Source organism: Mobula hypostoma, chromosome 20 (assembly GCF_963921235.1).
Source record: "Mobula hypostoma chromosome 20, sMobHyp1.1, whole genome shotgun sequence".
NCBI classification, from domain to species: domain Eukaryota; kingdom Metazoa; phylum Chordata; class Chondrichthyes; order Myliobatiformes; family Myliobatidae; genus Mobula; species Mobula hypostoma.
Genome location: NC_086116.1, coordinates 2,358,762 through 2,372,726, shown reverse-complemented (window position 1 = coordinate 2,372,726; position 13,965 = coordinate 2,358,762). Strand labels below are relative to the sequence as shown.

At 39.9% G+C, this 13,965-nt stretch overlaps 1 protein-coding gene across 1 annotated transcript in view; it reads left to right on the top strand.

Moving 5' to 3' along the window:
- The window catches only part of LOC134359153 (cilia- and flagella-associated protein 54-like), a 510,505-nt gene that overhangs the window by 260,320 nt on the left and 236,220 nt on the right, over positions 1-13,965 (top strand). The window contains exons 38-41 of the mRNA XM_063072102.1: positions 2,720-2,943; positions 6,041-6,176; positions 9,336-9,432; positions 11,865-12,032. Of these exons, the coding sequence (XP_062928172.1) occupies positions 2,720-2,943; positions 6,041-6,176; positions 9,336-9,432; positions 11,865-12,032 (625 nt within the window). The remainder of the gene's footprint in view (positions 1-2,719; positions 2,944-6,040; positions 6,177-9,335; positions 9,433-11,864; positions 12,033-13,965) is intronic.

The window sequence follows — 13,965 nt, the reverse complement described above, 5'->3', positions numbered from 1 at the left end:
TTCCTTTCAACCTAACAGGAACATAAAGATCCTGTACCCTCAAAATTTCACCTTTAAATGACCTCCATTTCTCTATTACATCCTTCCCATAAAACAATTTGTCCCAATCCACTCCTTCTAAATCCTTTCACATCTCCTCAAAGTTAGCCTTCCTCCAATCAAAAATCTCAACCCTGGGTCCAGACCTATCCTTCTCCATAATTATATTGAATCTAATGGCATTGTGATCACTGGACCCGAAGTGCTCCCCAACACATACCTCCATTACCTGCTCTATCTCATTCCCGAACAGGAGATCCAACACTGCCCCTTCTCTAGTTGGTACCTCTATGTATTACTGCAAAAAACTATCCTGCACACATTTTACAAACTCCAAACCATCCAGCCCTTTTACAGTATGGGCTTCTCAGTCTGTGTGGAAAATTAAAATTTCTCACAATCACAACCTTGTGCTTACTACAAATATCCTTACAAATTTGCTCCTCTGCTTCTCGCTCCCCATTAGGTGGTCTATAATACACCCCTATAAGTGTTACTACACCTTTCCCATTCCTCAATTCCACCCAAATAGCCTCCCTAGACAAGCCCTCTAATCTATCCTGCCAGAGCACCGCTGTAATATTTTCTCTGACAAGCAATGCAATACCTCCCCCTCTTGTCCCTTCGATTCTATCACACCTGAAGCAATGAAATCCAGGAATATTTAGTTGCCAATCACACCCCTCTTGCAACCATGTTTCACTAATAGCTACAACATCATACTTCCATGCTGTAAGCTCGTCCATCTTGCTTACAATGCTCCTAGCATTAAAATAAATGCATTTAAGAAATTTTCCACCTCTTACTCTCTGTTTATCACTAATGGAGCTAACAACATTACTATTTTCTTTTTCTTCCTTTTCCCCTACATCTGTTCCTACACTCTGATTCCCCTCCCCCCTTGTATCTGGTTTAAATCCACGGGAGCCTTTCTAGCAAACCTAACTGCAAGAATATTTGTCTCCCTCCAGTTCAGATGTAAACCCTCCCGCCGGAACAGGTCCCACCTTCCCTCGAAAACTGCCCAATTATCTATAACTCTGAAGCCCTCCCTCCTGCACCATTTCTTCAGCCACGTGTTGATCTGCGCTATCTTACTATTTTGAAACCTGCATGTGGCACTGGTAGCAATCTTGAGATTGCTGTCCTGGAGGTCCTGTCCTTTAAGTTGGTGCCTAGCTCCCTAAACTCACCTTTCAGAACCTCCTCACTCTTCCTACCCACGTCATTGGTCCCTACATGGACGGCGACATCCGGCTGCTCACCCTCCCTCTTGAGAATACTGAGAACTCGATCCGAGATATCTCGGACCTTGGCACCAGGGAGGCAACTGACGGGATTCTCGATCTCTTCCACAGAACCTCTTATCTGTCCCCCTAACTATCGAATCCCCATCACTACTGCTCTCCTCTTTTCCCTCCTTCCCTTCTGAGTTGAGGGTCCCATCTCGGTGCCTGAGACGCAACCACTGCAACTTGTCCCTGGTAGGTCGTCCCCATCAACAGTATCCAAAATGATATACTTATTATTGATGGGAACGGCCACAGGGGTGCTCTGCTCATTCTGTCTCCTCCCCTTCCCTCTCCTGACAGTCACCCAGCTACCTGTCTTCTGACTCTTTGGGGTGACTATCTCCCTGTATCTCCTGTTTATTTCTGCCTCTTCCTCCCGAATGATCCGAAGTTCATCCAGCTCCAGCTCCTGTTCCCTAATTCGGTTTGCAGGAGCTGCAGCTGGATGCACCTTTTACAGGTGTAGTCATCAGGGACGATTGTGCTGGCCCTGACTTCCCACATACTGCGAATGGAGCACTCAACTGCCCTAACTGCTGCTTCCATTACCTACTCTTAAGGTAATTAGATTTATTAAAAGAACTTACCCGGCCTTACCTCACTTGGAGTGAAGCTCGTCCTCAGCCTCTGCTCGGCAAAGCCTCTCGAGCCAAAGCCTTCCTACTCTGTCTCCCACTTCTCCATCACCTGCTACAACGTTTCTCGCTCCGTTAATCTTCTCGCTTTTAAACCCTCCCGCTGCCTCAAAGTCTGACTTTCACGCGCTTGCGCAGTCGTGCACCGTTCAACTGCCGAAGAAATTCAATAGTCGGGAATATCTTAGACCATTGTTAGTGATGATGGAAGATGCAAACAATCCTGAATACATTATTTTAGCATTAAAAAAGGCCCACATTCATCCTGTTGAAAAACTAGTGTTTGGGTTTCAAATCTCTTCCTAGCCTTCTCCTTCCCAGCTCTGTATCCTCTCACAACCCCCTATAATACCTGGATCTCGGTTTTACTATTTGTGATTCCTTGCTTCCCTCTACTTAATAATTTTTTTGTGTAATAGTCCTTTGCTCATCTCTTTTACATCTCCTTTCGGGTTTTAGTGTCAAAATTTGCTTATTGTTCCTTAAGTGAAATAACTCAGGATGACTTGCAAAGTTAAAGATGCAAGTTGTTGCTTCTGGCAAACCCTGCTTCTTTATGATTTAAATATCCTCACATTTAAACTGGCCAGTAATTGCAAAGCAGGAATATTTTACCCCTGATTCATTGCTGATTTTTAAGGAAATGCAGGAAATATTATTGACGTTTCAGTTTATGTAATTACATTTTATATAGACTAAGTTCTTTTCTGAAAGTTTGATCAAATAGTAAATGCTGCTTTTCACCTTATTTAGTTTATTGATTCAGATGGCATCTTCAATGTCCCAAGCTGCGTGAGACCCTTATCAAATGATAAAGGTGGATTTAATCTGACATTTGAACACCCGTTTGATGATGTGAACATAGTTGATTTACACTGGGTGGTTGCTGTGGTATTATACACTTTAGAACTGCTATGCAATCAACAGAAGTGGGAATCGTTAGTTCACTTGGCCATCTACTTCAACATTGTTACACAGTAAGTGATACTATAAACCTCTACTCTGCTTTATGTTGCATTTAGATGATGGGTCTAATTTCATGTTTACTGGTCTCTTCTTGATGTGTCTGTTTTGTCCAGGATGAACATAGGAAACGTTGTAGAATTGAAATATTGTGTTTTATATTTGTAGAGTCAGAATTTTTCCACTAGTTTCCCGCACATTCTATTACCACTAAACTCAACGGGCTGTAAATACCATCAAAGTACTTAAACATTTATGAATATTGCTGATGTTAAAAATCATCAACAAACATTAATTACCTTTTTTCAATTTCATGAAAAATAATAAAAGTTTAAAATACAAACTGCAAGCAAACACAAATTTATATCTATTTGTTTGTGTTTCAATCACTTACAAACTTGCAGCAGGAGCCAGCCATCCATCTCCTTATGTCTGCTCCATCATTCAGTAAGATAGTTCCTATTCTCTTAATTCAGAACCACTTTCCTGTATGAGCTCTATTTTCATCAATTCCATTAATATGCATCTTTCTCTTATCCTCTGCAGCACTTTAGATTCACCATTCTGTCCTGCATGTTGATCACTTATTCCAAGACTGTGAGCCCTGACTTGTAGACAGGCTTCCCAGCCAAGAGCCAATTCCCCTTCTCCCCAGTCAAACTTCTTATGAATTTTGTATATTTCAATAAGATCAATTTTCATTCTTCTAAATCTAAGACAATACTGGCCTAGTCTGTTTAGCCTCATCTCATACAATAAATTGCTGAACCAGGAATCAATCTGATGGACAATTGTTGCATTTCCTCTATTGCAAGCATATCCACCTTCCTTAAGCTGGAGGGCCAGAAGTGTACACAATATTCCACATACAGCTTCACCAATATTTATCATACGTTCTCATATTTCTTTACCATACAGAAAGAGGGTATTTGGTCTATAACATTAATGCTGAGTCCTGGAGTCATAACCACCTATTTATCCATAACTTATGCTCTCTTGCATACCTATTATCTCCCCTAGAATTCTCCTGCCACTCACAATTTACAATAGCTAATTAAAGAAATACCTGCTTTTATGCTCAAATCCTCTTGTAATAAAGGCCAGCATATTTCCCTAATTGACACAAAGTCAATACCCTGACTGAAGTATCTGAAAGCCATGGTTATGATCACAAAATGAGAGCAGTTTTTTTTTCACCAGAGGTTTGTGAATATAGTGGTCATTAGTAGCTCAGGACAAATATTACTGAGTAACCGATATTGATGGAATTGGGAATTGTGCTTTCTGAGTTGGATGAAGAATCAGCACATTAACCTCATGATTCACGTACAAGGATACTTGTGTCTTTCTGAATTCCAACACCTTTCAATTCCACATCATTAAAAAAAATGAATTGTCTATTTGTTTCTACCGCAGTGGATTTCCCATTTATAATTCATTTGCCACTTCTTTCCTATTCAACTAACCTGTTTATATCCCCTGAAGCATTTCTATATTTTCCTCATAGCCCAAAGCCCTAACTTAATGTCATCAGAATACTTCAGTAAATTACAATCGTCTCCCTCACCCTCATCGTTGAGATGGATAATGAGCAGTTGGGACCTTCCAACTAATCTCTACAGCTTCCCACAGGCCATAGTCTCATAACACAAGTTTAGCCAGTGCTTTCCTAAATGCAGTTTTCAGTCTGAGCGTTAATGCTCACTCAATCCCAGGCTTTTACCTTCAATATTGTATGCCTTTGTTTAATAATCACCTGCAAGCCACCTTACTGAGGACATTATGAAAGTTTTAATACAACATATAAATTGGGTTACTCTTTTCTGCTCCTTACAATGTTAGAAAACTATCAGAATTGTGAGACATGATTTCCCTATCACAAACCCATGTTGGTTCTGCCCAATTCAATGATTATTTCCCAATGTCTTGTTGCCAAGAAACCATAGAGCAGGAACATGAGTTTTGGCTCACTGACTATACTGACCAATCTCACCCACCTGTACATAGTCCATATCCCTCCATTTCCTGCTTGTTCATCTGACTGTCTGAATACTTCTTCCTTAATAATAGATTCCATCATGTTCAGTTGATGTCGAGCTAACAATCCATAGTGTTCTTCCTCACTCATTCCTTCAGTAGTAAAGTTTTATTTGCTACCATCCAATCTATAAGAGGTATTCTGGAATCCATGAGATAACTAGGACACATCCAGTGCCTCCACAGTCATTTCCATAATGCTCTAGGATGCTGGTCATCAGGTCCTGGAGATTTAATGACTTTTGGTTTCAATACTTTCTACTATAGAACTCCACTAATCCAGAATTTTATTTTATTTTACTGATACCGTGCGGAGTAGGCCCTTCGAGCCATGCTGCTAGCAACCCCTGATTTAACCCTAGCCTAATCATGGGACAATTTACAATGACCAATTAACCTACCAATCGGTATGTCTCTTAGGACTGTGGGAGGAAACCAGAACACCCGGAGGAAACCCACGTGGCCACAGGGAGAACATACAAACTCCTTACAGGCAGCGATAGAATTGAACCCGTGTTTTGGTGCCAGTATGGCATATTTTATGGGCTATTGGATGTTATTTCAGTTAGTAATCCAAAAGACTTAACTAACCTTTTCTTTCCATCTTTAATAGTAGTAAGAATTTCCAGTGAATTTAAAGAGATGGTTTGAAATGTGGACAATGAGTTTATAGGGAGTACAGGAACAGAGGGCCCAGAATGATTCAGGCAAGCATGGGATCAGTTCCAGGTGTGTTTTAAGGATGTGAGAGAACAGGGTCCAATGAGTTTAAAGATTTGCCATTCTTTTTGCAATTCTGATTTATGATTATTAGTGAGTGGTTCATTCTTCTCCTTATAACTATACGTACTGTAGAACACTATTGTGCTTCAGCAGAACTTTGTATGATTTCAGCAATATTTCATTTGAATTGTTTCTCACAGAAAGTAGAAAGTTTGCCATAACTAGCATCTGGACCAATCCAAGGCTTTGGAAATTTAATGATTTAGATCAGTTATTCCTTTTCCAGATCTTTTATAGAAGTAAACTGCAATATTATTTAGTATAATTATTGTTTTCTTGTTTACTTACTAGTGAAAGGTACACTCAGAAAGTCACTCCCCTCCTGGTTTACGCCCAAGGCCAGCTTCAGACAAGGATCAGAGAGAACAATGGTCCTTCTCCTCCTCAGCCTCATTTTGTTAAGGCTGCACTTGACTCAGGAAATAATGTAAGTATCTATTTCTTCTGTTGTGTGGAGAGAACCCTATTAGAAGCATAGACCCCGTACAGCATGGAAACGGGTCTCGAAGTACTCAAAGCACTGCCACTTCACTTCATATAATCAAGATTCCCATCTAATCTAGTCTCATTTGCCCACATTTTCCCATATCCCTCTGTAGCTTTCTTTCCATGTACTTGTCCAAGTGCCCTTTGAATGTTGTTAATGTACCCACCTCGACTACTTCCTCTAGCAGCTTATTGCATATATTGACCAAGCTCGACATGGAAAAACTTGCCCTTCAGGTTCCTATTAAACATCTTCCCTCTCTTTTAGTTCTTGATTTCCTAACCTAGAAAAAGACCATGGACATTGACTCTATCTATGCTCCTTATTATTTTATACACCTCTATAAGATCACCCTCATTCACCTACACTCCAATGAAAGAGATCCTAACCTGTTCAACCTACCTCCATATCTCAGTCCTTTGAGTCCCAGCAACATCTTCATAAATCTCCTCTGCACTCCTTCATGCTTACTGGCATCTTTTGTATAGCAAGGAATCAAAACTGAACACAATGTTCAATTGTTGAAGAAATACTAAGACAATGGTGCAGAGAATGGCATTGTCAGAATAAATGTGACAGAGATGGAGAATTTGGGAGAATGGAATAAAATCCTTACAAAATATGGCAGCATTACGGGCCAGAGTGCAGGGAAGTTAGTGTGGGTGATGATGAGCTTTGAAAGGACATTAATCTCTAACGTATAGAGTTGTAAGTTACACAGTATAGAAATGAATCGAAATGGATCCTTTAGTCCTATATTGTTGATGAAAACCATCTATCCTAATCCTGTTTCCTGGCATTTGGACCACGCTTATCCAGGAAGAAGTGAGGAAGAGGATACAGAAGGTGTGATATAGGGATGACAAAATTGGCAGTGAAGTCAATTATTATCACTAGACACAAAACACTGTGTAGTCACTCATTGTCACTTCCTGTGCAGTACAAAACATGCTGCCTCTTCTGGTAATGATAAGCAATCCACCTCTTCCAAGGTTTTTTGAGCAAGCAGCCTAACATGTGATTTAAATACAGAAATAGATTTGGTTGGTTTCAGCTTCCTGAGGTGCCATTTATCAATGTTAATTTTTGCATAGCACTAGAAATACCATGCTAAATAAACCACTGACAGAAAGAATTTCAAATAGAGAACAGACACATAGAGATCATGATGAACAGTGTGTCCACCCTAAGGCAGACCAATTATGAGATCATGGATCATAAGATATAGGAGCAGAATTAGGTCATTTGCCCCACTGAGTCTGCTCCATTTCATCATGACTGATCCAATGTTCCTCTCAGCCCCAGTCTCCTGCCTTTACCCCATATCCCTTCATGCCCTGACCAATCAAGAATCTATCAACATCTGCCTTAAATATACACAAAAGCTTGGCCTCCACAGCTGCCTGTGGCAAAGAATTCCACAGATGCTCCACTCTCTGACCAAATTACTTGAGGATTTGGATATTCTTTTGAAAATACAATTTTAAACACATTCACTTTTCAATTGTTTCCTTTTGAATAATTTGAATTGGTTTATTGTCACATGTACCAAGATAAGGTGAAAAGCTTTTGTTTGCTTATCCCCAGATGGATTATACCTTATATAATACAGTATATTGAGGTTGTAAAAAGGAAAACAGAATGCGGAATATTTATTTATTTATTTAGCCCTTCCAGCCCTTCAAACCACACTGCGCTAGTAACCCCCAATATCTCTGATTTAACCCTCACCTAATCATGGGACAATTAACAATGATCAATGAACAAACTGGGTACGTGTTTTATGGGAGGAAGTCGGGGCTTCCGGAGGAAACCCAAGCTTTCCAGGGGGAGGATGTATAGAGACTCCTTACAGCTGACACCAGAATTGAACTTTGAATTCCAACACCCCAAGTTGTAATAGCGTCATGCTAACTGCTATGTTATCATGGCTCTATTTCTGTAACAATGTCATGTTACAGGTACAGAGAAAGTGCATACAGGTACAAAATAAGGTGCAAGGGCCATAATCAGGTGTACAGAGAGATCAGCAATTCATCCTTTAGTGTATAAGGGGTTCATTCAAGAGTCTGATAACATTGGGTGGGAGCTGTCCTTGAGCCTGGTAGTACATGTTCTCAGGCTCTTGTATCTTCTCCCTCGATAGGAGCGGAGAGCAGAGGAGAGAGAATGACCAGGGTAAAACAGATCTTTGTTTATGTTGCTGACTGAGACTGCAGGAAGTAAAGAGGGAATCTGTGGAGGGGAAAGTTCTAACTTTTGAAAACAGTAAGCATTCAAATAGCACTGATTTTTATTAAATGTTTAAGATTGAACCTAAAGGAAAAATATATGAGTTCAGATTTATTATCAATGAACTTGTAGATAATGGAACAGTAAGCATGACTTTATTTTAAAATTTTATTTCAGACTATTAGGTTGCAATAAGACAAGTCATAACTTTCAAGTCACATACACATACCTGGCCACGTGTAAAAATAAATTAATGAGCTTTATTTTATGTAAATGTTGTCTTCTTACCCACCAGAAAGTGCAATCAATAAACACACACAATGCAAGCTTAGGGAATACCATTTAAGCCTCAGAAGTCAATGGATTTGGTAATACCAGATAGCTTGCCATTGTTGTTTGTTTTTTTGGATTGTCTCTCTCCACAGATATTGCTTGTCCAAATGGGTAATTTCACCATTACCTTTTATTGGTAGCAACTGCTGTGTTCTGTATCTCATAGTTCCAAACTCCCTTTCTCCTTATTCCTGTTCTTATCAATCTCCAATTTACATTTCTTTCTATCAGGTAAACTGTTATTAACAAGTCTTTGCCACTAACAAGCCACCACTAACACTATTTGTGCCTTCCATCTCTTCTGGCCTCTATCCAATATCGGATGTTCCCTTTATTCTTTTTACCTGTGGCCCACTACCTTGTTTCTCTACAACTTAGAACATATTTATCTAGTTTTTCCGTGTTTTTATATGAGACCATTTACTTGAAATGTTCATATTTCTTCTATCTTTATTTCACTGTAGATCCAGCTGCTCATACTGAGCTCCTAGCATTTTGTGTTTTTATTTCATATTAGAATCCTTATTTTTCTAGATAAATTGCAGGAATTTTATAGAACACCAGTTGACAGTTGCAACTTCTGTACAACCAGAAGGCATGGGTGACCCTGATCTGAAGGATGCTGGCTCAGGTGAGGACCTTCACCAATTAAACACATGGAGCATTTCCTTCAGCATATTTGAAGACATACATAATATGAAAAAATCTAGCTGAATTCATTACAATTTTCCTTGTCACTGAGTCAGTTTTTGGGTGATATTTCACCTGGTTAGGGAAATAGCTTCCAATGGAATGAATTAATGCCTGTCTTCCATTATCCAGTTGCAAGGGACAGCCAATCTATCTATCCAATCAGAACAAGAGAATCTCCTGTTCTGACTATTCTTTCCACACCTTTTGCCGAACCACCCTGCTTCCTCTCTTATGCATGATGCCACTTGTGACAGGATGTGAAAATAAATCAGGTTGAACCTCATGTTACATCAGGAGCACTCCACTCAAGCACTTTATTACCAATGCTTGTTTGACATCAAGTAAAGAATAAGTAAGCTTTCTTTCAGTAAATATTGGAAAAACTAAAGTTCTCTGCTTGTTTACCATCTAATGGCAAGCTATGGTAAATGCTGTATTGGCACACTATAAACTCGAGCTATCTTTGCTTTTCTTGTCTGTCCCTGTTTTGCAATCTCTTTTATTTTAAGCTCATCCAAAATTCTGCCAGCTTTCTTCTAATTTGCCCTAATCCCCTTCACTACTCCACGATTCAGTGCTCACTGAACTGAAACGATCCTTCCCTCAGCAACATCTTGATTTCAAAATGTTCATCCTTGTTCTCAGTGAGTGCAGTGCCCAGTTTTTCAAGAAACTGCAATAATTACCATTCCTTCCATACTTGCTGAAACATCCATACACGGGGGAAGATTTGACCTTTGTAAATACCTGTATTTGAATATCTGAGTCTGTTTTCAGCTACTAAATTTCATTTTTTATTCATCCTCCTCCTGCATTTGGAATACTGTTCAATAAGTAAATCTAATACATCATTAAATGGGCACATGTAGACTTGGTGAATAGTTAAGAATACCAGCTTGTGGATAGAGTGCAGGCAGAATTGTAATATGTCAAGAGAAACAAACTGTTACAACGAATTTAGTCTCAGAGTAATTCCAGTTATTTTTTAAGACCATAGGACATAGGAGCAGAATTAAGCCATTTGGCCCAACGAGTCGGCTCCACCATTTCATCATGGCTGATCCATTTCCCTCTCAAACTCATTCTTTTCCCATAACTTTTCACTCCCTGATTAATCAAGAATCTATCAACCTTCACCTTAAATGCTCCCAGTGATCTGGCCTCCACAGCTGCCTGTGGCAAAAAAAATTTCCACAGACTCATCACCCTCTGGCTAAAGATATTCCTCCTCCTCTCTTTTCTAAATGGATGTCCCTCTATTGCGAGGCTGTGCCTTCTGGTCCTATACTCTCCCACCAAAGGAAACATCCTCTTCACATCCACTCGTTCACATTTGATAGGTTTCAATGATATCCTCCCTTATTCTTTTTAATTCCTATGTACTGGACCAGAGCCTTCAATTGCCGCTCTTATGATAACCCTTTCATTCCCAGAATCATTCTCGTAAACCTCCTGTGAACCCTCTCCAATGTCAGCACATCCTTTTTTAAATAAGGGGCCCAAAACTGCTCATAGTACTCCAAGTGAAGCCTTACCAGTGCCTTGTACAGCCAAAACATTACAAATTTGTTTCTATATTCTAGTCCTCTTGAAACTAATGTGAGCATTGCACTCACCTTCCTCACCACTGGTTCAACCTGCAAATTAATCTTTAGAGAATCCTGCATGAGGACTCCCAAATCCATTTGACCATCTGGTTTTTCATTTTTTTCTCTGTTTAGAAAATAGTCTATGCTTTTATTTCTTCTACCAAAGTGCCTGACCATACACTTCCCAACACTGTATTCCATCTGCCACCTCTTTGCCAATTCTCCTGATCTAAAACCTTCTGCAACCTATCTGCTTCCTCAACACTACCTGCCCCTCCACCTGTCTTCTTGTCATGAACAAACTTGGCCACAGAGCCACTTCATCATCCAAATCATTGACATACAATGGAAAAAGAAGCGAATCCAGTACAGATCTCTATGGAACTAGTCACCGGCAGCCAATCTGGAAAGGATCCCTTTATTCCCACTCTTTGCATCTTGCTAACATCTAGGTATATTGTTAATATAATATATGCTATATTGTTAAATATAGTCAGCTGGTAATGGAGCAGTTGGTATTTTATTTATGAGACCTTACTGTCAAAGAACGATAATGAAGCAACAATGCCAGTTAGTGTTGTGATTTTAAACCACAGGTTTCTGATTGGAATGTATCAGGAAATTAAACTTTCTTGATGTATTGCTACCTTTATATAAGTATGCCAAAAGCGTGTCTGTTTACTGATATATGCCTGTGGAATAAATTAATCTTTCTTCTTGTTGATTCTTTAGTTTGAATGTGCATTTAAAATATTCTAATTTTGTTATCTTAAACATGGAGCCATTAATTTAGGAGGGAAAAGAGCAAATGCGTTGATATCAGTACCAGTCGATGTGATGGATACACTCCGGTGCTTTAGGGAAACTTTTTTCAATGCAAGTTATGTCAGTTCTGCACTCAGGCACAGCAGAAAGCTCCATGCATTACTCCTGGCTTACACACAGCAAAGTAAGTGAAAATCTTATCACATTACTCATATATAGTTCAATCAACACACTAAGTGATTATTATTGCATTGCAGTAATTTATCATAAGTCCAGACTGCAAAAAAACCATGCCATTATGGGTAAGAGTTTTCTTCAGCCTCAGTATTGTATCCAATACTGAGCAATACATTTCAGTAAGGATGTCAAGCTTTGCAGAGGGTACAACAAATTCACAGGAATGATTTCTAGCATTCTTTTTTCTGTGGTATGGGACCAATGTAGAGTTAATGTAAACAGGTAGTTGATGGTTGGCATGGACAATGGGCTGAAAGGCCTGTTTCTGTTCAGGATCTCCATGATCCCTGTGGTTACTTAAATGAGCAAAAAAGTGGTAATGGAATTCAATGGAGAAATGAGTGGAGAAATGTAGTGCAGTTGATTGAATTCCATTTACCATTTTGTGCTCATTTAAGTAACCAAAGGATCATGGAGATACAACACAGAAACATGCCTTTTGGCCCACCATCCACACCGACCATTAGTACTGAGGAGGCAAACTATTGGCTGCAGGAAAACATTGATGGACAAGCTGGGCGGGATCAAAAGTAGCAAGTGGAATTGAACCTGGAATTGAATGTGTCCTATTTAGGAAGGACAAACACCTAACTCGTGCTTCGGTAGTTTGAGGTACCCATCTGCTTCAAGCAGATTTCAATTATACTGGTGCCCAAGAAGAATGTGGTAACCTGCTTAAAAGACTATCAGCCTGTAGCACTTACATCCACTGTGATGAAGTATATTAACATCTTGCCTGAGGAGTGACTTGGATCCACTAAAGTTTGCCCACCATCACAACAGGTCAACAGCAGATGCCATTTATTAGCTTTCCACTCAGCTCTGGAACATCTGGACAGTGAAGATGCATATATCAGGATGGTCTTCATTGACTACAGCTCTGCATTCAATGCTATCATCCTCTCAAAACTAATCAATAAACTCCAAGATCTAAACCCCAATACCTCCTTGTGCAGCTGGATCCCTGACTTCCTCACTTGTAGACCCCAGTCAGTTTGGATTGAAACATAGAAGCTTAGAAAATAGGTGCAGGAGTCGGCCATTTAGCGATTCGAGCCTGCACCGCCATTCAGTATGATCATGGCTGATCATCCAACTCAAAACCCTGTACCAGCCTTCCCTCCATACCCCCTGATCCCTTTAGCCACAAGGGCCATATTTTCATGACAACAATATCTCCTTTATAATGTCTATCAGTACAAGTGTACTACAAGGTGTGTGCTTAGCCCCCTGCATTACTTGCTTTATACTTATGACTATTGTGACGGGGTCCTGAATTACCCCTATGAACTGTGCTTTTGAAAAGAGAGAGAGAGAGAGAGAGAGAGAGTTATTTAACACCGACATGTTGTTTTAAAAGAGAGAGAGGAAAAAAGAGAGAGAGAGACGAAGACGAACTGTTGGACTGTCACTTTAAGGCACTGGGAGTAACTTTTGGATTTCTGCTGAGTTGGAGAGAGATAGCACCGAACAGCTCGTAGGTTGCTATGGTGACCGAAGGCAGCGTTATTTGATGGACAATTGATGTTACGATTTTTCGGCAGCGTGTTTATACTTCTCAAGGACATTTGCCTGCTTGTACATTTCTTACACAGAGAAGGAGTTATTTGCATGACAATTGGTACTCAGTACGGTGAGATAAATAGGAGGTTAGATGATATAGGCCTTAGGCACATGTTTTGGACACTGAATGAGCTTTGTTGTGCCCACAGAAAAAGTAGGTTTTTGGAGGATCGATCAGTGGCTCTTGCAGTGAGAAAAAGGAATGACTGGTGAGGAGTTGTCCATGTGTCCACCCTTGCCTGTGTTGATAGCTCCACCACAGAAAACCAGTCCCCTTTGTTGAAGTCACAGTCGGTGACTTTTAAAGGATTTCGGAG